General features: G+C 39.0%; 1 protein-coding gene and 1 pseudogene across 8 annotated transcripts in view; one reads left to right on the plus strand and one right to left on the minus strand.

Moving 5' to 3' along the window:
• Nol4 (nucleolar protein 4) overlaps positions 1-24775 on the minus strand; it is a 362395-nt gene that overhangs the window by 223947 nt on the left and 113673 nt on the right. For all 8 annotated transcript variants that reach the window (XM_039096914.2, XM_039096918.2, NM_001415694.1 and 5 more), the window contains 2 exons: positions 10358-10469; positions 9333-9445 (listed from right to left, as the gene is read on the minus strand). In XM_039096914.2, coding sequence (XP_038952842.1) covers positions 9333-9445; positions 10358-10469 — 225 coding nt within the window. The remainder of the gene's footprint in view (positions 1-9332; positions 9446-10357; positions 10470-24775) is intronic.
• Positions 22686-23120, plus strand: Cyb5a-ps1 (cytochrome b5 type A, pseudogene 1; annotated as a pseudogene).

Here is a 24775-nt window from a genome sequence, read left to right on the forward strand (position 1 = left end):
CTACCATCAGCACATATGAATATAAGCATATATCACATAACAGTAAGATATTTTCATCTACAAACAGGATGAATTCCAAGTATAAACTAAGATACATGCATAGACTCGATGTCTGAATTTGATATAGAGCAATGAATTCTCAATATATTGCACAAATAAAGATGACAGATACAGATTATAGAGAATAGATGCTATGTAGATTATAGATATGCAATAGATTATAGATATGCAATAGATTATATAAATAAGTGATGGATGAAATATAGATGATAGGTAGATAGAAAGAGATGATAGATAGATAGATAGATGATAGACAGACAGACAGACAGACAGACAGAGGGGTGATAGATGGTTTATAGAAGAGATGTAAAGGATTATATGTAGATAAATAATACAGAGCTATTTGACAGACAGAGCACTGAATTCATAAAAGGACTTCTATATAACAATGTGTAAAACTCATTCACTAAAAGTCAGGTAACAAAAATCTCTAGCAAATGATTAATTCAGAAAAATGTCAATTGTGAACAGTTAATACAAAAACTGGTATACCTTAATTTTGGGGATTATAAAATAAATACTCTATTTCCCCTTTCCCTCTCCTCCATTCAAATTTTCCCATATACCTCTTCTTGCTCTTTTGAAATGCATGGCCTCTGTTTTCATTAACTTTTGTTAAATGCAAACATGTATATGTATATACAAATACTTTCTTAAATAAACCCTGCTCGGTATATATAATGTTACCTACCTTTGTGTTTTCAGGGACAAACCATTTGGTATTAGATAATGAGTTTGTGTGCTCTTCCCTAGGGAAGACTGTTTCTTCGACTCTCAGGACTCTTTAGTGACTTGTAAGCTTTTGTTTAGGGTTGAGACCTTGCAAGCTTCCAAAGGAGGAAGGTGACCAACAGTTCACCTACTGCCACATCAACTACCAGCATACCGAATATGCATACATCGATGGTAATGAACAACTGTCTAATTGCACTTAGGACCCATTCAACAAGAGGAGAACATGCATGGTACTAGAACCGTGCTAACTATTCAGGGCTGGTGAAGCCATGCAGGAATCTACGACCATTGCTGTACTGAGCTAGCATAATTCCCCTAACAGCAACCTAAACTTTATCCTTCCTTCCACGGGTGAGTGTAATCCTCACCTCTCATCAAGGAAACTTCTCTTTGAAACAGAATGCTTTGCTCCAATTTTACTGAAGCAAGGAATTTGTCATTTTACTTCAAAGTTCTTATTTCTTAACCAAATTAACTTCTTTGCTAATTTAAACACGCTGTTGGGTTTGTGGGCTTTTATTTTTTTAAAACAAACTAAGACATTTTCCTACTCAAAGAAGTTATTCCTTCAGTCTCCAACTTCTTCATATGATTTGACCTGCCTTGTAAGCAACCTTGTCCTGGGGATTCTCTCGTTTTAATCTCTGAATTTTGTTAGTATGGATGGGCACCAAACTTGTCAGACCTTATGGATATGAGGCAACTGCTTTATCCATTGAAACACATTTCCAACCCTAAAACTTATCTTTATACAGAATTATTTAATTACTTATATATCTGATTTATAATTATTATTTATATATATTTAGAACCATAAATATATTTATAATTTATAATTATGATTATTTGTCATTGGTTTACGGTTTTTGGGAGGGAGTTAGTATCAGATCAGAAGACAACTTGCCCTAGTCATTTGCTTCCTGCTATACCGTGCCTTCATCCTGAGGACTGAACTCGGGTCATCGAGTGTGGCCTGAAACACCTTTTATTACTATCTTGCCAGACCAAGCAATTATTATGGGTAACACAGCTGATGAGATCTGTGTAAAATTAGTTTTGTAGAATTTATATAAGTGTAAACTGTGTGTGTGTGTGTGTGTGTGTGTGTGTGTGTGTGTGTGTGTGTGTAAGGTTCAATCATGGTCTTTGTTCCATGACATGACTGTAAAAATAGATTAACATTGTAGTTAATCAGTATACATTTATCATCATTAAATAACATTTGTAGCTGTGAATGATGGTGAACCCTGTAATCCCAGCATTCAGGAGGCGGAGTCAGATGAATCCCTGTGAGGCCTACAAAGCAAGATCAGGACAGCCAGGGGTACACAGAGAAACCCTGTTTCAAAAACAATAGAAAATAGAGAGATAGAGATAGATAGATAGATAGATAGATAGATAGATAGATAGACAGACAGACAGACAGACAGATAGTAGATAGTAGATAGATAGATAGGCAGACAGAAGAACAGATAAAATTTATGTCAACATACTTTTTTAAAAGCCTGCCCCACATGTGGCCCATACATATACAGCCACCCAATTAGACAAGACGGATGAAGCAAAGAAGTGCAGGCCGACAGGAGCCGGATGTAGATCGATCCTGAGAGACACAGCCAGAATACAGCAAACACAGAGGCGAATGCCAGCAGCAAACCACTGAACTGAGAACGGGACCCCCCTTGAAGGAATCAGAGAAAGGACTGGAAGAGCTTGAAGGGGCTCGAGACCCCATATGAACAACAATGCCAACCAACCAGAGCTTCCAGGGACTAAGCCACTACCCAAAGACTATACATGGACTGACCCTGGACTCTGACCTCATGGGTAGCAATGAATATCCTAGTAAGAGCACCAGTGGAAGGGGAAGCCCTGGGTCCTGCTAAGACTGAATCCCCAGTGAACGTGATTGTTGGGGGGAGGGTGGCAATGGGGGGAGGATGGGGAGGGGATCAACCATAAAGAAGGGGAGGGGGAGGGGTTAGGGGGATGTTGGCCCGGAAACCGGGAAGAGGAATAATAATCGAAATGTAAATAAGAAATACTCAAGTTAATAAAGATAAAAAAAAGTTTGGACACATTGTAAGCTTTTGGTTAAATGTAATTATTGTCCTATTTTGGTCTCTACTGTTGTGACCATTATCAAAAGCAATCTGTGCAATGAAAGGGTTTATTTAGCTTATGTACATCAAGACACATCCCACTAAGAAAAGCCATGGCAGGAACTCTGGGCAGGAAGCTGGAGGCTGGAGGAACAAAAGCAGAGACCAAGGAACAATGCTTATTGACTTGCTCCCCACGGCTTGTTTAGTTTGCTTTTTTACCTACTCATGAAAGGTAAAACCCACAGTGGATGGTTCCTCCTGCATCAGTCATTAATTAAGAAAATGCCCCACAGGCTTGCCTACAAGCAATCAGATGGGGGCATTTACTTAATTGAGGTGTCTCTCTCAGATATGTCTAAGTTTGGATCAAATTAACAAAAAACAACCAGCACATGTGCCATGCATTTCTGTTCTTTAAAAACATCGAGTTTACTTGATCACGATGGATAATGCTTTTGATTTGTTTCTGGACTTGGTTTGTAAGTATTTTATTGAGTAGTTTTGCATCAATGTTCATAAGAGAAATCAGTCTGAAGTTCTCTCTTTGTTGAGTTTCTGTATGGCTTAGGTATCAGGGTGAATGTGGCTTCATAGAATGAATTTGGTAGTGTTCCTTCTGTTACTATTTCATGGAATAGTTTGAAGAGTATTGGTATTAGCTCTTCTTTGAAGGTCTGGTAATATTCTGTTCTAAAATCATCTGGCCCTGGGCATTTTATGGTTGGGAGAATTTTAATGACTGCCTCCATTTCATTAGGGGTTATAAGGCTGTTTAAATAGTTTATCTGATCTTGATTTAACTTTGGTAAGACCTACTGACTCTTTGAATTTCTTCAGCTTCTATTGTTATGTCTCATTTTCATTTCTGACTTTGTTTATTTGGATACTGTCTCTCTGATTTTTGGCTAGCTTGGATTAGTATTTGTCAATCTTCTTGATTTTCTCAAAGAACTGGCTTTTGGTTTCATTGTTTCTTTGTATTTCATTGTTTCTTTGCTTCTAACTGATTAATTTTAGCCCTAAATTTGATTATTTCCTGCTTTCTACTCCTCTTTGGTGCCCAATCCCTGACACTATTAATGATGCTCTCTTATGCTTGCAGACAGGAATCTAGCATGGTTGTCCTCTCAGAGGCTCTACCCAAAAGCTAAATGAGACAGATGCAGACACCCATAGCCAAACAGAGTAGAGCTTGGGAAATTTTATGAAAGAATGGGAGGAAGAATTTTGGCTACTGAAGGAGATAGAAACTCCACAGAGGACCAACCTGGATCTGTGGGGCTCTCAGAATCTGAATCACAAACCAAAGAACATACACAGGCTGGACCTAGGCCTCCCCACACATACGTAGCAGATGTACATCTTGGTTTTCATGTGGCTCCCAAGCAACTTGAGCTAGGGCTAGCCCAAAAGTTGTTGCCTGTATGTGGGATATGTTCTTCTAGCTTCAGTGCCTTGTTTGGCCTCCGTAGGAGAGGATACTCCTAGCTTCACAGAGACTGGATGTGCCAGAGTGGAGAGAGATGACTGGGAGCCCTCTTCCACTCAGAGGAGAAGGAAAAGGGGTATGTGGGAGAGGGATTGTGAGAGGAGGTGATCTGGAGGGGATCAGTGAGCAGGATGTAAAGTAAAACAAAATTTTATGTGTAAAAATCATAAAGGTATATTTAAGCAATAGAATCTAAGAGTAGAAAAAATGAAAACCTGCCTTCTGGAATTCTTGTCCTGTTTAGAAAGAGACTAGTAAGTGTTTAGAAAGTATTAAGTCACTCCAGGTGTAACTAATCATTGAATAAGTAGAAACAGAATCGTTTAAATAAATCAAAATAATGGCCAATAAATTTAAAATCGATTATACAGTAAAAGGTAATAAATATAAATGCAAACAGATCTTTAATGTGATAAGTGGAAGTAAGTAAAAAGCACCAATAAAAAATGGCAAAATATGCCACAAAGTGTAGTGTGTTTGTCATCATTTGTGAATTAATAACTGAAAGGAAGTTGTGACACAGAAGGAATAGACATCTTCAAAATGCAAAATACATGTGTGGAATTTTAATAAATAAATGACTGTATATTTTAAAAGATTACAAGGAAGGAGCATCATGAAGTTATGCATTTCATGTTCAGATATTAAGAATTATGATGTTTTTGGTTTTACTGAGCTGCAGCTTTAAGTAAATGCTTTCATACCTCCTGGCATAGTGTCTGTGCTGAGCAAAGTAGCAAAAAGAATTTCCAGAGGAGTTCATTCTGAATTTTTTACCCACAGAATAATGAGCTGTGTTAATCCACTAACTTCAGAGGACTGTGTTTAGCAATCAACACCTGAACTCTACCTACCTTTCCCCCTCTAGACTATGTTATATAAACCTTTCAAAATAATATTAATAACTGAAATACATATATTATGAATGAGGTAGGCATCGATTTTAATATCATATAACTTGGGTATAAGCAGCCTATCTGGCTTGTTAGTGAAAAGCCTGCGTTTCTCACCTGCATGACATTAAGGGAACATGAGTCAATTGTAAATATTAAATTAGATGGTACACAGGAAGCCTATAGGACAGATCCCTTGTTATCACTTACTGAAGGCTTCATTTTAAATGTATGGATTAATTTATAAAATACTTGGCAAAACTATAAGAAAGAAAGCTGCCCTCTATCCGGGGCCACCATGCTTCTGTCTGTTACTCGGAACTCTTTCCTTTGAGTTTTTAAAAAGACTTTATCACGCCCTATTAGTGCTCATGGAGAGCCCATGGCTATTTCAGTTACTTGATCTTAACGTCCATGATGGCTCCAGTGATCTTATCCACCTTCCTATAAAGCCATGTTGCTCCCATTTACTACACATTTATCACCAACAACTCAAACCCTATCTCTTTCTGAAATTTTCATTGATTAATTTGTTGACTGACAACGCCATACATGTATAGACTATGTTCTAATGATTTCTGCCTGTCCCCACCCCTTGTTATGCCCCATCACATCCTAATAAGCCCTTCCCATCAGGACATCCTTTTCCATCTTCCTGGCTTCGGGTTTCTCTTGGGGACCCACATAGTTTAACCAGGACCATCTCTATGACCACTGGATTGGAAGTGTGCGCTTGGAAACGCCAACTTCTTTGGTATCTCAATTTTCTATACCACTTCTAACTAGCATTACGTCTTACTGATTTATAACTTATTTTTGTAACATCTGTTTCAGTGACCTACATCTACCCTACCAACTCTCCCTTAAATGGAGGTTTCCATAAAATGGCTAAGGCCCTTGTACATAGGTTCATCTCTTATAATACTTAAATAACCAGTTCCATTTTCCCCTCATTCTACCCATGCCCCCACCAAATAATTGCAATCATGAGCATGCACTTTCTTCATTATATAAATGTATCTATCTGATCTTGAATAGACCGCTCTCATGCTTTACCGTCTAAATTTCAACTTCTCCACATCTTTCTTAAACTTATGAGAGCTTCTCTAACAACCTTACTCTTGCTTCCTTTATCCCTGAGAAAATGGGACAAAACAGGAATATACCTGTCAGCATAATCACCATTCACTGCCCACTGTTTGAGACTTTTCTGTGATCCACTCTAAAGCTAACTCTCCCAGGCCAAGAAAAAATACATAGCAGGAAACAAAGCTGGAAGGACAAAACCATTCCTTTAACATTGGACACGGAACTACAGGGTTTAGCATTTTACCTGCTAAGTTCCAGTCTTGCTTTAGCCAGTATTTCCTTATTATATACAGATTCCTCCCTTCTAGTGATGTATGTTCTGTAGTATTTTGGGGTGGAAATATGTAATTAGCTTTTTTAATTTTTCAGGGGATTACAGTGAAGAGATTGTCTTAAGTATCAGAAAGGACTTTGAACTGTTCAGCAGTCTCAAAAATGACAAACTATGGAAACCTTTAATATTAGACTAGATATATTTTACATTACAGGCATGAGCCTAATGGAGGCCATGAAGTAGAATGTGGTAGTTTGAATCTTAATGTCCTCCATACACTCATTAGTTCCAGGCTGATGGAACAATGCTGGCAGGTTTAGAATGAGTGACCTTGCTGGTGGAAATGAGTAACCAGGAGTAAATTTTAGCTTTCAAAGCCACATGCCATTCCTACTGTACTCTCTGTCTAGTGTTTGCAGTTCAAGGTAGAAGCCCTTAGCTACCTGCTCCCTCCTTCCCTGTCTTGGCCATCACACATTCTAACCTTATAGAACTATAATACAAAACATTCTTCGATAAACCTACAAGAACTTTCTCCGATAATTTTCCTTGGCCATGGTGTTTTATCACAGCAATAGAAAGTAAAAACACACTTCATTTATTTCACTTTTGTTCAAATTATGTCATTTATCTCTTCATTTATCCCTTCACTCTGTGCATGTTGGGTACCTGTCATTGCATCCAGGACCTCGAATGCTGGAGGAGAGTTCTGCACTGCTGATTTTCGGTCTGAATGAATTCCTTTTTGTCATTCCTTTCTTCTTTTAATATAGTTTAGCAACTTTTAACTTGCCTAGTCTTACTGTTTATTTCCTTTATTGTCTTTAACTCCTCACTGAAAGACATGCTTCAAAATACAGGGGTTTTGTTAATTTGTTTCTAAGAGTACCTGAAAGGTAGTTGGTAAATATTGGTGACTTTATTGGATTAACTCTCATCTAAATTTAAATACAACTTATAATCAAGATTTACCTCATCATTTTAGTTCAATATGCTTATCTTATTCAACTTCCCAAACCTCTAATAGTCACATTTTTCTAAAATTTTGTAAATATGCTAACAAGCAATTTCTTTGAATATTTTAACAGTGTGCATCCAATTTAATAATTTCAAACTGTGTTGAGGATAATTTTCCTAATTATAATTTTTGAAGGCTATGCTTTTTAGTTCAAAATGTGTGATGTTTTACATCCAAAAGGACTTTTAATATGTGGGCTGTATGATTGGCATGAAGCTAATCATAATTTGGGGATAGAATTAAATATATTTGACCTCCAAATTAGCTTCCTACAAATGCTGTGTGGACTTTAATATTTCAATGAGGCGTTATTGCTTCCTTCAGTTCTGCAATAGTGGTGCTGCCAGTTTCTCCATTCTTGGGAACAGACACATTTTCAAAATCTGCTTTTGGGTCTTTAGTAGAATGACTTTATTATTTTTAATTCAATCATTTGTTGTTAGTTATCTGGTACTATCTAATGCAATGTGGACACTTCAAGGATATTCTTAGAGAGTGAACACCCAATAAAATCTACTGATCAAGATTAAAACTTTGTCAAGTACAGAGAAGACAAAAAGATTAAATTTTATGAATAAATTGTCCGAAAAGCTATTTTAATAGGCTCAAATTGTGTTTTACAACTAATCTAGTTTTTAAAGAGTAAACATCTAAACACATTTCCTGTTATAGGTGAAATCCAAGGAAAGAATGTATTAGCCCAAAGATTTGTTTCCAACTGAGATAATACGAATGTTTCTACTCTGTGTTAGGGATGACTACTGTATGAGCATTTATTTGACTCCCACAGTGCATTGATGGCCTCTGCTTCTTTACGGAGAATACAAATATCCTACACACACACACACACACACACACACACACACAAACACACATACACACACACATAAACTCACTCACACACAAACTCACATATATAGACATACACATACACACAGTACACACATATACTGACACACATTCAACCTGACAAACACACACAGAAATACACACAAACATATACACAAATATATGTACACATACACAAATGAAAACTCACAGACACAGAGACATTCACACAGTGACATACAGATATATACACACAGACTTAAATTCTTTACCAAAATAGATATTAGACATCTAGAAAATATCAATAAACACACTTGGTGTCTGATATATTAAAATGAAATATAATCAGAAATATGAAAATATCTGTAATTGGAAGGAACTGTAATAAATTTTCTCAAAAAAATTAAGACATATAAACCAAACACGATTGAGTAGAAACTTTAAAAAGACATAAAAGGATGGAAATGTGACTGATAGGGAAACGGCTGTACTCGAAATCATATTAAATTGATTTTTCAGCTTCTCAGAAAAGATGGTTTCAGAGCTTTGCTGTCCCTGGATGCTCAGGACGTTCTAGCTCTTTGTTGAGACTGCCTCAGTGATTTACTGAGGAAAAAGAGACTTCCTCACAAAGCACTAAGGAAAATGGCTTCATCCCAGGTCTCTGCATCTAGGATGTGGGCACCATGGCTTTGCAAAGCACTGAGGTCCTGGTGACATTTCTTTTCATTCACAATGTAAATTACAGCTTTTATGCAGTGCCACACTTAACCCCTTAGTCATGGGTCTGAAGCTTTGTTCCCGTTTGTGGGTGACGTAAACGTGTATGTTTCCAGTTTACCTCATCTTGCTGTGAGTTTAGCAGCTGCAGTTTCATGTGCTTCATGTACGCCATGGTGATTGGCATGTTGTAGTCGATCATGCTGGTCACCAGGGTAGGAGGCTTCCCATTATCTGCAACAGAACATTGTAAATCTGTGACGAAGGCAACACTGTGTTCCAGCTGCACCTTCAGGGTGAGTCAGCAAGTTTAATTACACATGGTCTTCAGCACATTAAAGATTGGAGACTATGAAAGCTGTATAAACGGACTATGTAAAATATATCATGCAAATTTCCGATTTAACAGGATGGACAAACCCACCATATCTCACTATAAAGTGATTTTAAATATCCTAAATAACAACAAACAAAACTAATATGATGATTAAGCATTTCAAAAAATCTCAAGGCACAGCAATTTTATATATTTTTTTTAATATTTTGATATAAATATTTTATATATATATATATATATATAAAGCTTTTCCTTTTTATTTTCTTAGAGGAGCTAGGTTACTTATCTTCCAACAGAGGGCAGAATCTTAAAAGTGCCTATGACATAAATCTAATTATTAAGATAATAGCATTTCAATCAAGATAAAGTCAAATTATTCTTATAAAATTTTTAATTAAAGACATTTCATGTAATCTATGATTTTTGGAAGCAAGGATCTGTAGATTTGAAAAATTATTTTTAGTGTTGAACTTTCTTGCTAGATATATCTAAAATACCATGAAATAACACCATGCTGGAAATTAAAACTTTAATACACACACACACACACACACACACACACACACACACACAATTTTTAAAAAGATACTTGTACGGTTGAAACTGCCTTCCAGAAGTGGACCCCGAATTACTTTGGGTACCGGAATTACTCAGTGGGTGTTCAGAATCCAATGTTTCCTACTTGAATAAATAAAGTGATGTGACTTGTTGAACTGTTTTATCCTCCACATTTTCATAAAAATGTGAGATACGAATTACTATTATAAAGAACAATGGCTTCACGTCTCACTATTGGGCAGTGCGGCTACCTTTGTGATCGGTCCCATCTGGGTTCAAGTGCATTCTTTTCTGGCACTCGGAACAGCTCATTAGAAACCGCGTCACCGCTTCTCTTGGTAGGAAGGCGTAGCTCTCTGAAATCTGCAATGATTCACAAAATATCAGTGTTATTGTAGGAGCTGACCGAGCAGGATCCCACAGAAATAATCACTGTCTTTCCCGATAAGACACGTTATTCCACTATGGCAGGAAGCACAAGGAAAGCATGCACGGCAAACCATGCATCATTTCAAGAAATATCTATCCAGCTTGATCAAGTGATTCTTAATAACAGCCAGCGATGCCATGTGACGGGCAAACCATTGGCTGCATCTGGGTAGATACGTGGTTTTCGTTTCTGCATTGCTTTTAGGAAAATAATCACAGTGTGCAGATATTCTTGTGGATTCGTCGTTACTGAATATTGCTCTTAACACTCATAGCACAATCAAATTTTCACTCGTTTCATCTCTACATTTTAAAATTTAGACTCGGTGAGAGGCAATGAACTTTAGCTTCTGCATACTGATGATTTCTCCATTATTACTTTAAAACATTTCAAGAGAATAAAAGTTTAAATCATGTATATACTGCAGTCTTCAATTATCCTCTCCACGAAAAAAAATGACACACTTGGGAATGAGCTTGGGCCACCTAGATCGTTTATTTTATATATATTTATTTATAATTTATGTCTACAATAGCTTATATTACCAGAGCAGCACTTCTTCTACCTTATACAAAGCTTTATGTTGAGAACTATGATCTTCATTTGAGGGAGCAATTGATACTCCTGATGATTTGCTCAATATCAACCTTTCTATAAAAGTGTTTCTCTCACTAGAGCATAATAACACTGTGATATAAAGTGGATGGATTTCAAGCCTCTTTCTATAAAAGCTAGTACTGACTCAGTGCTATTTAGAAATCTGATGCAAGCATTTAGATTTCTTCCAATGTTCTACCAATGACACAAAAACGAAGAGGTCAGTAGGAGGAACAACTGAGTTATAAATTAGATGTAAGTGTGTGAGATAATTCCTAAGGTATATGTTTGGCTGTTACAAACACAGATGTATTGCAAGATAGTATAAGGAGAAGAAAATGGGTAGCCAATATATCACTGAGAGAAAGTGTGTGTGTGCTGATTCCCTTACTTGTGAGGAGGTCCTTTCTTTCACTATACCATGCCACAGAAGGAGCACAGCATTGAAGAAGAAGCGTATGCTGAAATCTAACATTGCAAAGCTCTTGAATTCGGACCTTGACACTGCTGTCAGTTTGCCTTACTTAGGATACCCATCACCTCTTACAAGAAAGAATGTCACAGCTCTTTCTTAGAACCTGAGGCCTGCTCAACAAGGAGGAGGCCATACTACTCAAGAGGGAAACCTAAGGACTCAGTGCTAGGGAAATCATGGTTATTGGAGGACAATCTACAACCACTAATTTACTAAGCCAGCATGATTCCTGATACCAATCTAAATATTTGTTCTCGTATCCACAGATAAGTGTAGTCTTCAATTTTTATTAAGGAAACTTCTCTTTACAACATATGGAATCCAATCTAAAAATGCAAAACCAATCAAATTGAGTTGTGGAGCTCAGTGCCAAAATATGTCTACGAAATCCTGCTCACAGACCACTGATTCGGAGGATCAGGGGCTTCGCTGTGAGATTGTGTCACTCAGTAACATCAGAAGCTACAATCATAAAGTCTTACCAACATGGCTGCCCAAACATGAGCTAAACAATGAAGACACCAATGAATTAACATGTCAAGAAAGATGCAGTAACAACCAGGAGGGCTATTCCCTATAAAAATAACCATAGGTAACCAAGGAAAGTCAGGAGAGACAGGCCTTCGTCCCCAGAGAAGAGCAAGCAATTAGGTACTCTGTGTAAAAAAGTCAACCCTGACACATACACACTAGTTACATTATATGAACACAGCCTGTTATATTTAGGATTATATGTGTATATATACATATGTACATGCATGTAATAACAATTAGTGAGAAAAGACATCATGAGTTTGAGAGACAATGGGGAGGGGTATATGAGAGTGTTCAAGAGAAAAGAAGGGAAGAAAGAATGTGGTAATAAATGATAACCAAGAATATATGCAAGAAAAAATAAAAAGAATAAAAAAGGTATAAGAACCCAAAGATGAGGAAGAAGCTTATGTTAAACATTCTTGGGGAGTAGCCAGATACAAGTAAGTGAAATTCAACACTAAGATTGAATCTAAATCCCTAACTTTCAAAATGCATTTAAAAGCTAAGATGTGTAGATGATAAACTATCTGCCTTAAAATGCAGGTGTGTTATGAGGAAACGAGCAGAAGGGCTTGAAAGCATTTTCGCCAAACTAGGTCTATGTATTCCTGAATCCGGTAGAAAAAAAACTACAATTAAAATTGGCATTCACTCTCTTCTCCCCTTAGCTTCTTCCTCCATTTCTGTTTACACATAGGCTTTCACACAAGAATTAGCTTCCTATTATTTTAAACTTTTATATAGGAACTTAGTACATTCACACGGTGTTTGCATGTGACTAGTGGCTGTTTTCTTCCTGCTAAAAGTCAACTTGAAATCTATTTGACAACAGCTCAACATAAAACAGGAACCTGTGAAGCGAGCTGCATCTGATATTGGAACGTTAACTCTTCGCTTTCTGAAGTACTGGCGTGAACAGGATTTCAACGGGATTTTCTAGTGGCTCTTATTTTGCTGGGACACACAGACCACAGCAGCTGTAGGCACAGGACATAAAGGCCCCCCCATGGGCTTGGGGATTTAGCTCAGCGGTAGAGCGCTTGCCTAGCAAGCCCAAGGCCCTGGGTTCGGTCCCCAGCTCCGGGGAAAAAAAAAAAAGAAAAGAAAAAAAAATAAAGGCCCCCCATGGAAGGCCTTCCACATATATCACTGTATTTCTTAAACACCCGCAATCATTACTCATTCCCAATCTCTTCAAAACCAAGCCTTCCAGGATTGTCAACCTTGAGAACACCAAAGAAGAGAAGGAAGAGTGCCCTACAGTCATCTCATCATGGAAACAATACATTAGTTTGAATGAAAGCCTTCATTAAACACTGTGGTATCAGTGTAAGAGATTACCATGTGGGGCACAGAACTAGGAAGAAAACCTCAATGGTAGAAGGTAGAAACAGAAACGGCAATTCCACATTCCATGTTACATACATTCCTCAGATACACACAGCGAAGCTTGGAGAGGGAGCGAGAAGGGATCACAGTCTTAGTTTAGAACTGGACCCCAGCAGCCCTGCCCTCACACTCCAGCATACATGTTTTTGATGTGCTAAACACTGAGCTGTAATCAGCTTGAAGCTCTCCAACGGTGACATGACCAAGTAAGCCCCACAGCAACTGCAAAACGAAGCAAACAAAGCTAAAATATGAAGCAAGTACTCATAAAACTAAGAGCATGGCAGACAGCAATCCAACCATCCATTTTATTGACTCATGCATGGGTCTAGCACCCCTATGGGTCCATCCATAGAAATTCAAGTCACCCATGCACAATGGCATGATATATTAGATACACAGATCCTCCCAGACGTTTTAAATCACCTATGAATCACTCGAACTGCTTCTTAGAGTTTAAATGTTATGCAAATGGGGAATGGACGGTGCATGTCTTTGATCCTAGAGAGAGGATGAAGGCATATCGATGAATTCAAGGCCAGCTTGGGCTACATAGTTCCACGTCAGCCAAGGCTACCTATGTAAATATTGTCACATTGAGCTATTCCATGGAATAATAAGAAAGATGTCTGCATGGGTTTGCCTCAAACACAAGTTTTTTGAAAAAAAAATGTTGTTCACCTATTGTTGTTCAATCTATGGATGCAAACTTTGCATAAAGGAGGGCTAACTATGGAACAACAATGGAAGAATTTAGTGCCTTTTTTTCAATTGTAAACAAAGGAAACAAGCAGCAGACTTGAGTGACACTTTGGCTTGAAGAGTGGATAAAAGCAGATCATTGCACTGCCATGGCGACAGAATGTACATCCCTCTCAAAAATACACAACAGCTTCCAGGAGAGAACACATATATGTGGCCACACAAGACTGAGACCATATAAAGCTATATTGCTTCCATATGCCGATGTGAAATTAGACATTATCAACAGCAGGGACTGAAGAGATATCTCAGTGGTTAAACGGTATTGAGACAGTCATGTCATAGCACTTAGACAGCTGACAATAGCCTACCACTCCAGTTGCAAAGGGCAAAGGAACCAGTGCCTTCTCTTTGCATCTGCAAGCATATGTACAACAAAAGCACATACATATATACATGGAATAAAATGAAATAAAAATCTCTTCTAAAAAGAAAAAAAATATCTGTAGGGAAAATGTTGGAAAGTATATCAGTTCATGGAAATTAGGCAACACATTCCTGAGAAATGAACAACAACAACAACAAAAACAACAACAAAAATAGCTTAAAATGGAAAATACTTTGAAACAACTGAAGTGGAAGAACAAATCGTTACACTGTTGGGATGGAAGAAAGCTCTTATGGGGATGTGCTAATGACAAGCACCTACCTATTGATGAAAAAGGAAAGATTTCAAAATGGCGTCCTTGAAGCTGAGAACTCTAGGGGAAATTGGTTCTAATGCGTTGATCCAATTGGGAATCTGCATGTCCAAAAGCTAAGGGTCCTTGTCCCTAATTGGGTTTTGATCAATCAATAAAGAGGCCAGCAGCCAATGGTTGTGCAACAGGAGACGGGGCAGGACCCTTAGAGTTGTAAGGGTAGGATGCAGGGTTAGGAGGAGACAGGATCACCAGGATGGGGTGGGAAAGGGAAGTGAGCTGGAGGGAAACAGTGAACGAGCCACTTAAGAATTCTGGGAAGTCAGAAGAGACTGCTCCCTGCACACACATCTCGGAAAAAGCCAAAGACCATCTGGAACCCTGGTGCACTGAAGCTCCCGGAAGGGGCGGCACAGGTCTTCCTGGTTGCTGCCGCTGCAGAGAGCCCGTGGGCAGCACCCCATGAGCGAACTTGAGCCTCAGGACCACAGGTAAGACCAAATTTTCTGCTGCAAGAAAGCTGCCTGGTGAACTCAAGACACAGGCCCACAGGAACAGCTGAAGACCTGTAGAGAGGAAAAACTACACGCCCGAAAGCAGAACACTCTGTCCCCATAACTGACTGAAAGAGAGGAAAACAGGTCTACAGCACTCCTGACACACAGGCTTATGGGACAGTCTAGCCACTGTCAGAAATAGCAGAACAAAGTAACACTAGAGATAATCTGATGGCGAGAGGCAAGCGCAGGAACCCAAGCAACAGAAACCAAGACTACATGCCATCATCGGAGCCAAATTCTCCCACCAAAGCAAACACGGAATATCCAAACACACCAGAAAAGCAAGATCTAGTTTCAAAATCATATTTGATCATGATGCTGGAGGACTTCAAGAAAGACATGAACACACTTAGGGAAGCACAGGAAAACATTAATAAACAAGTAAAAGCCTACAGAGAGGAATCGCAAAAATCCCTGAAAGAATTCCAGGAAAACACAAACAAACAGTTGAAGGAATTAAAAATGGAAATAGAAGCAATCAAGAAAGAACACATGGAAACAACCCTGGATATAGAAAACCAAAAGAAGAGACAAGGAGCTGTAGATACAAGCTTCACCAACAGAATACAAGAGATGGAAGAGAGAATCTCAGGAGCAGAAGATTCCATAGAAATCATTGACTCAACTGTCAAAGATAATGTAAAGCGGAAAAAGCTACTGGTCCAAAACATACAGGAAATCCAGGACTCAATGAGAAGATCAAACCTAAGGATAATAGGTATAGAAGAGAGTGAAGACTCCCAGCTCAAAGGACCAGTAAATATCTTCAACAAAATCATAGAAGAAAACTTCCCTAACCTAAAAAAAGAGATACCCATAGACATACAAGAAGCCTACAGAACTCCAAATAGATTGGACCAGAAAAGAAACACCTCCCGTCACATAATTGTCAAAACACCAAACGCACAAAATAAAGAAAGAATATTAAAAGCAGTAAGGGAAAAAGGTCAAGTAACATATAAAGGGAGACCTATCAGAATCACACCAGACTTCTCGCCAGAAACTATGAAGGCCAGAAGATCCTGGACTGATGTTATACAGACCCTAAGAGAACACAAATGCCAGCCCAGGTTACTGTATCCAGCAAAACTCTCAATTAACATTGATGGAGAAACCAAGATATTCCATGACAAAACCAAATTTACACAATATCTTTCTACAAATCCAGCACTACAAAGGATAATAAAGGGTAAAGCCCAACATAAGGAGGCAAGCTATACCCTAGAAGAAGCAAGAAACTAATCGTCTTGGCAACAAAACAAAGAGAATGAAAGCACACAAACATAACCTCATATCCAAATATGAATATAAAGGGAAACAATAATCACTATTCCTTAATATCTCTCAATATCAATGGCCTCAACTCCCCAATAAAAAGACACAGATTAACAAACTGGATACGCAACGAGGACCCTGCATTCTGCTGCCTAGAGGAAACACACCTCAGAGACAAAGACAGACACTACCTCAGAGTGAAAGGCTGGAAAACAACTTTCCAAGCAAATGGTCAGAAGAAGAGAGCTGGAGTAGCCATTCTAATATCAAATAAAATCAATTTCCAACTAAAAGTCATCAAAAAAGATAAGGAAGGACACTTCATATTCATCAAAGGAAAAATCCATCAAGATGAACTCTCAATCCTAAATATCTATGCCCCAAATACAAGGGCACCTACATACGTAAAAGAAACCTTACTAAAGCTCAAAACACACATTGCACCTCACACAATAATAGTGGGAGATTTCAACACCCCACTCTCATCAATGGACAGATCATGGAAACAGAAATTAAACAGTGATGTCGACAGACTAAGAGAAGTCATGAGCCAAATGGACTTAACGGATATTTATAGAACATTCTATCCTAAAGCAAAAGGATATACCTTCTTCTCAGCTCCTCATGGTACTTTCTCCAAAATTGACCATATAATTGGTCAAAAAACGGGCCTCAACACGTACAGAAAGATAGAAATAATCCCATGCGTGCTATCGGACCACCACGGCCTAAAACTGGTCTTCAATAACAATAAGGGAAGAATGCCCACATATACGTGGAAATTGAACAATGCTCTACTCAATGATAACCTGGTCAAGGAAGAAATAAAGAAAGAAATTAAAAACTTTTTAGAATTTAATGAAAATGAAGATACAACCTACTCAAACTTATGGGACACAATGAAAGCTGTGCTAAGAGGAAAACTCATAGCGCTGAGTGCCTGCAGAAAGAAACAGGAAAGAGCATATGTCAGCAGCTTCACAGCACACCTAAAAGCTCTAGAACAAAAAGAAGCAAATACACCCAGGAGGAGTAGAAGGCAGGAAATAATCAAACTCAGAGCTGAAATCAACCAAGTAGAAACAAAAAGGACCATAGAAAGAATCAACAGAACCAAAAGTTGGTTCTTTGAGAAAATCAACAAGATAGATAAACCCTTAGCCAGACTAACGAGAGGACACAGAGAGTGCGTCCAAATTAACAAAATCAGAAATGAAAAGGGAGACATAACTACAGATTCAGAGGAAATTCAAAAAATCATCAGATCTTACTATAAAAACCTATATTCAACAAAATTTGAAAATCTTCAGGAAATGGACAATTTCCTAGACAGATACCAGGTATCGAAGTTAAATCAGGAACAGATAAACCAGTTAAACAACCCCATAACTCCTAAGGAAATAGAAGCAGTCATTAAAGGTCTCCCAACCAAAAAGAGCCCAGGTCCAGACGGGTTTAGTGCAGAATTCTATCAAACCTTCATAGAAGACCTCATACCAATATTATCCAAACTGTTCCACAAAATTGAAACAGATGGAGCCCTACCGAATTCCTTCTACGAAGCCACAATTACTCTTATACCTAAACCACACAAAGACACAACAAAGAAAGAGAACTTCAGACCAATTTCCCTTATGAATATCGACGCAAAAATACTCAATAAAATTCTGGCAAACCGAATTCAAGAGCACATCAAAACAATCATCCACCATGATCAAGTAGGCTTCATCCCAGGCATGCAGGGATGGTTTAATATACGGAAAACCATCAACGTGATTCATTATATAAACAAACTGAAAGAACAGAACCACATGATCATTTCATTAGATGCTGAGAAAGCATTTGACAAAATTCAACACCCCTTCATGATAAAAGTCCTGGAAAGAATAGGAATTCAAGGCCCATACCTAAACATAGTAAAAGCCATATACAGCAAACCAGTTGCTAACATTAAACTAAATGGAGAGAAACTTGAAGCAATCCCACTAAAATCAGGGACTAGACAAGGCTGCCCACTCTCTCCCTACTTATTCAATATAGTTCTTGAAGTTCTAGCCAGAGCAATCAGACAACAAAAGGAGATCAAGGGGATACAGATCGGAAAAGAAGAGGTCAAAATATCACTATTTGCAGATGACATGATAGTATATTTAAGTGATCCCAAAAGTTCCACCAGAGAACTACTAAAGCTGATAAACAACTTCAGCAAAGTGGCTGGGTATAAAATTAACTCAAATAAATCAGTTGCCTTCCTCTATACAAAAGAGAAACAAGCCGAGAAAGAAATTAGGGAAACGACACCCTTCATAATAGACCCAAATAATATAAAGTACCTCGGTGTGACTTTAACCAAGCAAGTAAAAGATCTGTACAATAAGAACTTCAAGACACTGAGGAAAGAAATTGAAGAAGACCTCAGAAGATGGAAAGATCTCCCATGCTCATGGATTGGCAGGATTAATATAGTAAAAATGGCCATTTTACCAAAAGCAATCTACAGATTCAATGCAATCCCCATCAAAATACCAATCCAATTCTTCAAAGAGTTAGACAGAACAATTTGCAAATTCATCTGGAATAACAAAAAACCCAGGATAGCTAAAGCTATCCTCAACAATAAAAGGACTTCAGGGGGAATCACTATCCCTGAACTCAAGCAGTATTACAGAGCAATAGTGATAAAAACTGCATGGTATTGGTACAGAGACAGACAGATAGACCAATGGAATAGAATTGAAGACCCAGAAATGAACCCACACACCTATGGTCACTTGATTTTTGACAAAGGAGCCAAAACCATCCAATGGAAAAAAGATAGCATTTTCAGCAAATGGTGCTGGTTCAACTGGAGGGCAACATGTAGAAGAATGCAGATCGATCCATGCTTATCACCCTGTACAAAGCTTAAGTCCAAGTGGATCAAGGACCTCCACATCAAACCAGACACACTCAAACTAATAGAAGAAAACCTAGGGAAGCATCTGGAACACATGGGCACTGGAAAAAATTTCCTGAACAAAACACCAATGGCTTATGCTCTAAGATCAAGAATCGACAAATGGGATCTCATAAAACTGCAAAGCTTCTGTAAGGCAAAGGACACTGTGGTTAGGACAAAACGGCAACCAACAGATTGGGAAAAGATCTTTACCAATCCTACAACAGATAGAGGCCTTATATCCAAAATATACAAAGAACTCAAGAAGTTAGACCGCAGGGAAACAAATAACCCTATTAAAAAATGGGGTTCAGAGCTAAACAAACAATTCACAGCTGAGGAATGCCGAATGGCCGAGAAACACCTAAAGAAATGTTCAACATCTTTAGTCATAAGGGAAATGCAAATCAAAACAACCCTGAGATTTCACCTCACACCAGTGAGAATGGCTAAGATCAAAAACTCAGGTGACAGCAGATGCTGGCGAGGATGTGGAGAAAGAGGAACACTCCTCCATTGTTGGTGGGATTGCAGACTGGTAAAACCATTCTGGAAATCAGTCTGGAGGTTCCTCAGAAAATTGGACATTGAACTGCCTGAGGATCCAGCTATACCTCTCTTGGGCATATACCCAAAAGATGCCTCAACATATAAAAGAGACACGTGCTCCACTATGTTCATCGCAGCCTTATTTATAATAGCCAGAAGCTGGAAAGAACCCAGATGCCCTTCAACAGAGGAATGGATACAGAAAATGTGGTACATCTACACAATGGAATATTACTCAGCTATCAAAAACAACGAGTTTATGAAATTCGTAGGCAAATGGTTGGAACTGGAAAATATCATCCTGAGTGAGCTAACCCAATCACAGAAAGACATACATGGTATGCACTCATTGATAAGTGGCTATTAGCCCAAATGCTTGAATTACCCTTGATCCCTAGAACAAACGAAACTCAAAACGGATGATCAAAATGTGAATGCTTCACTCCTTCTTTAAATGAGGAAAAAGAATACCCTTGGCAGGGAAGGGAGAGGCAAAGATTAAAACAGAGACTGAAGGAACACCCATTCAGAGCCTGCCCCACATGTGGCCCATACATATACAGCCACCCAATTAGACAAGATGGATGAAGCAAAGAAGTGCAGACTGACAGGAGCCGGATGTAGATCTCTCCTGAGAGACACAGCCAGAATACAGCAAATACAGAGGTGAATGCCAGCAGCAAACCACTGAACTGAGAATAGGTCCCCTATTGAAGGAATCAGAGAAAGAACTGGAAGAGCTTGAAGGGGCTCGAGACCCCAAAAGTACAACAATGCCAAGCAATCAGAGCTTTCAGGGACTAAGCCACTACCTAAAGACTATACATGGACTGACCCTGGTCTCTGACCCCATAGGTAGCAATGAATATCCTAGTAAGAGCACCAGTGGAAGGGGAAGCCCTGGGTCCTGCTAAGACTGAACCCCCAGTGAACTAGTCTATGGGGGGAGGGCGGCAATGGGGGGAGGGTTGGGAGGGGAACACCCATAAGGAAGGGGAGGGGGGAGGGGGATGTTTGCCCGGAAACCGGGAAAGGGAATAACACTCGAAATGTATATAAGAAATACTCAAGTTAATAAAAAAAAAAAAAAGAATTCTGGGAAGTGGTCACTGGCCACTTCCCTGACTGGGTTTTGTGCTATAAAAACACTAAATGAATTCATGTCCACCAGACCACACCCAAAAGAATGCTGAAAGCAATCATTTGGATTGAAGAGAATGAGCACAAACAAGAGGCAACAGAAGTTTGTAGTTACCTAGAAAGTTAAGAAAGCAAAATGGTCCCAGTTTACGGACAGCATGATGTTTATGTGTGCACAAAATTGTGGGATCCACCAAGACAGAATTAGTAAGCAAGTACAAGAAATCAATAAGATAAGAGATAACACTTTTAAAAACTTGCATCTCTACATATAGTAAACTATCTTCCATTTTATAAATATAATTTAAATAGTAACAAATAAAATAAATGATATACTTAATATGGGATTTTAAAGTCCTATGTGTTAAAAGCTAAAATATGTTTTAATTTATGAGTCAGTTTTCCTACTCTACAAACCAAGCTTGACAAGAACTCACAGTTTAGCCCAGATTTCATCAAACTTATAATAATCTGCCTTTGACTCCCGAATGCTGAGAATACAAGCATTGGCTATCAGATAGAGCTTAATAACAACTGATGACAAAAGTTAAAAATCCCAATAAACAGAGAACTATTCTATGATCATGACTGAAAGGATTAATATTGTTAAAGTGTTCTTCCCACTCAAAATGATCTACAGTTTTAATGTAGTTCCTATAAAACCTCAATGGTACTCAAAATCATTAAAAAAAAAAAACACCTTACGTTTGTATGGAACCGTAGAGACTATTGAAATGTCAATGCACTTGAGCAAGGAGTGAATCTGAAGGCATAAACTACTTAATTTCAATCTATCCTCAAAGGTTACAGCAGTCAAAATAGTCTGATAGTGATACAAACATACAGATAGATCAAGGGAACAAGGCATCCTGAACACAGATCCATGCAGTTGCAATAAACATGCCTTCTAAAAACGCCCCAAGAACACACATGACACACGTGAGGAAAAGATAATCATTCCAATAAATACTAAATATAAAATTAAACACGCAGACCACTTCTACACTAAAATATCAACTCAAGAAGAATAGAAGACTTACGTGACCTGAGACTTTTGAAATGCTGGAAGGAAAAAGAGATAAACGTCTTGACAAGGAGTGAGGGGACTTCTAGGTATGGCCTCAAAATCAAAATCGAAACGAGGAAAGATGAGATTGCAACTGGTTTTCATAAAACTTGTCAGAGGAGCTTGACGTGCCACCCCCACCCAGTCCTGGGCATGCAGCTGGGAATGCCCAGGCGGAGGCAGCTCAGACCTGATCCCAGCACTACCCTCCACGGCTGTGTTGCAGGGCTGGGAAGGCTCACTGTTCAGAGATGCCTGAGCTGTCAGACAAGGATGTGAAGCACTACACCCTGGAAGAGAATCAGAAGCACAAGGACAGCAAGAGCACCTGGCTGATCCTGCATCATAAGGTGTATGATCTGACCAAGTTTCTCGAAGAGCATCCTGGTGGGGAAGAAGTCCTAAGCGAGCACGTTGGGGGTGGTGCTACTGAGAACTCTGAGGACCTCAGACACTCTACAGATGCAAGAGAACTGTCCAAAACTTCAGCATCGGGGAACTCCATCCAGATGACCAATCACAGACAGCCAAGCCCTTGGAAACTCTTATCACTACAAAAGAATCTAATACCAGTTGGTGGACCAAATGGGTGATCCCAGCCATCTCAGCCCGGGCTGTAGCTCTGATGCATCATCTCAACATGGCAGAAGATTAACTTGTCTCTGAAGCTAAGGAAGGAAGACTGCCCCAGAGAGGGTAGAAAAGAAGCCAGTTTCAATCACTTCCACTGAAAGAAACTTCCCCCTGAGAAAGTAATTGTAATATATCTGTTTCGACTCCTGGGCTAGTTGAACAAACAAGGAACTCTTTGTACTCTTAAACTTTTCAAATATGCCTTTTTATTCAACTTCATTTTGGTGTATTGTAAACATGATCTTTTTAAAATATAAAGGTCAGTGAAAAGAAACCATGAATACGATGAGGAACAAGCCAAGAGGATGAGGAGTGAAGTCACTTTCTTCTCTAAGGGAACAAGATCCCATCTCTGCACTGGCAATTTACATTTCTTCTTTCCACATGGTCAATATAATTAATCAGGGACAAACATATTAAAACTACATTGAAATCCATTTCAAATCCATTTTATCTTAGTCAGAATGGATACTGTTCAAGATGAAGGCCCATGTCCGCAACCCCCACATGCAGGAAGCTGAGGAAAGGGAATTTCTGTGAAGCCAGCATGATAAAGATGAGGAATTCCAAGCAATCCTGGTTATAAAGTGAAACTCTGTTTCAATACAGAAAAAAAGGAATAAAAGAGGAAGATAAATTCCAAGCAAACCTGATTATAAAGTGAAACTCTGTTTGGTACAGAAAGGAAAGGGGGAACAAAAAAGGGAGGGGGAGAGGCAGGGAGAAGAAAGAGAAAGAAAAAAATGACGATAAATGTTGTTCAGATGAAAGTCACAAGGAGCATGTATACACAGCTGGTCAGAATGCAAAGAATTAGTACCACCAAGGTTCATCAGTGAGGCAGAAGTTAGCATTACTGTATGATCCGACACTGCTGGGTAAATATCTGAAAGACTCAAAGTCATCATAGCTTGGAGACCCTTGCACATCCATATTTGCAGCACTATTCCATACGGTCAAAACAAACAAACAAACGGATGCAATAGCAGATGAATGAATAAGGAGAATCAGTGCAGAGAGCCCATAGAGGAGAAGGAGGGAAGGAGGAGGAGGGGGGAGGAGGAGGAGAGGGAGGAGGAGGGGGAGAAGGAGTGGGAGGAGGAGAGGAAGGAGGAGGAGGGAAGGAGGAGGAGGGGAGAGGAGGAGGAGAGGGAGGAGGAGGGGGAGGAGGAGGAGGGGGAGAAGAAGAGGAAGGAGGAGAGGGAGGAGGAGGGAAGGAGGAGGAGGGAAGGAGGAGGAGGGGAGAGGAGGAGGAGAGGGAGGAGGAGGGGGAGGAGGAGAATGTTGTTTGCAGGAAAATTGTAAACAAAATGCACTCAAATATCTGTGTTCCTCCATATGAACTAACTAGATATACATGCATATATATGTGTGTGTGTGTGTGTGTGTGTGTGTGTGTGTGTGTGTGTGCGCGCGCGCGTTTGAATTGTACATATACGTGGCATGTAAACAGAAGAGGGACTAGTTGGGAAAGTAACAAATGGAACCAGAGAAGGGATAGCTAATGTGCTGAGAGAGACAATCCAACATAAGTTTTTCTCTAATTTTATATACTTTTATGTAATTTTTAGATAAACTCATGTCATTGTGTATATGACATGAAAGCAGGAAAGGGAGTATTTGGGGTCAAGAGATGGTTCAGCAGGAAGGAGGAGAGGGTAAAAAGGAGGAGGTCAG

This window comes from Rattus norvegicus, chromosome 18, assembly GCF_036323735.1.
Source record: "Rattus norvegicus strain BN/NHsdMcwi chromosome 18, GRCr8, whole genome shotgun sequence".
NCBI lineage: Eukaryota > Metazoa > Chordata > Mammalia > Rodentia > Muridae > Rattus > Rattus norvegicus.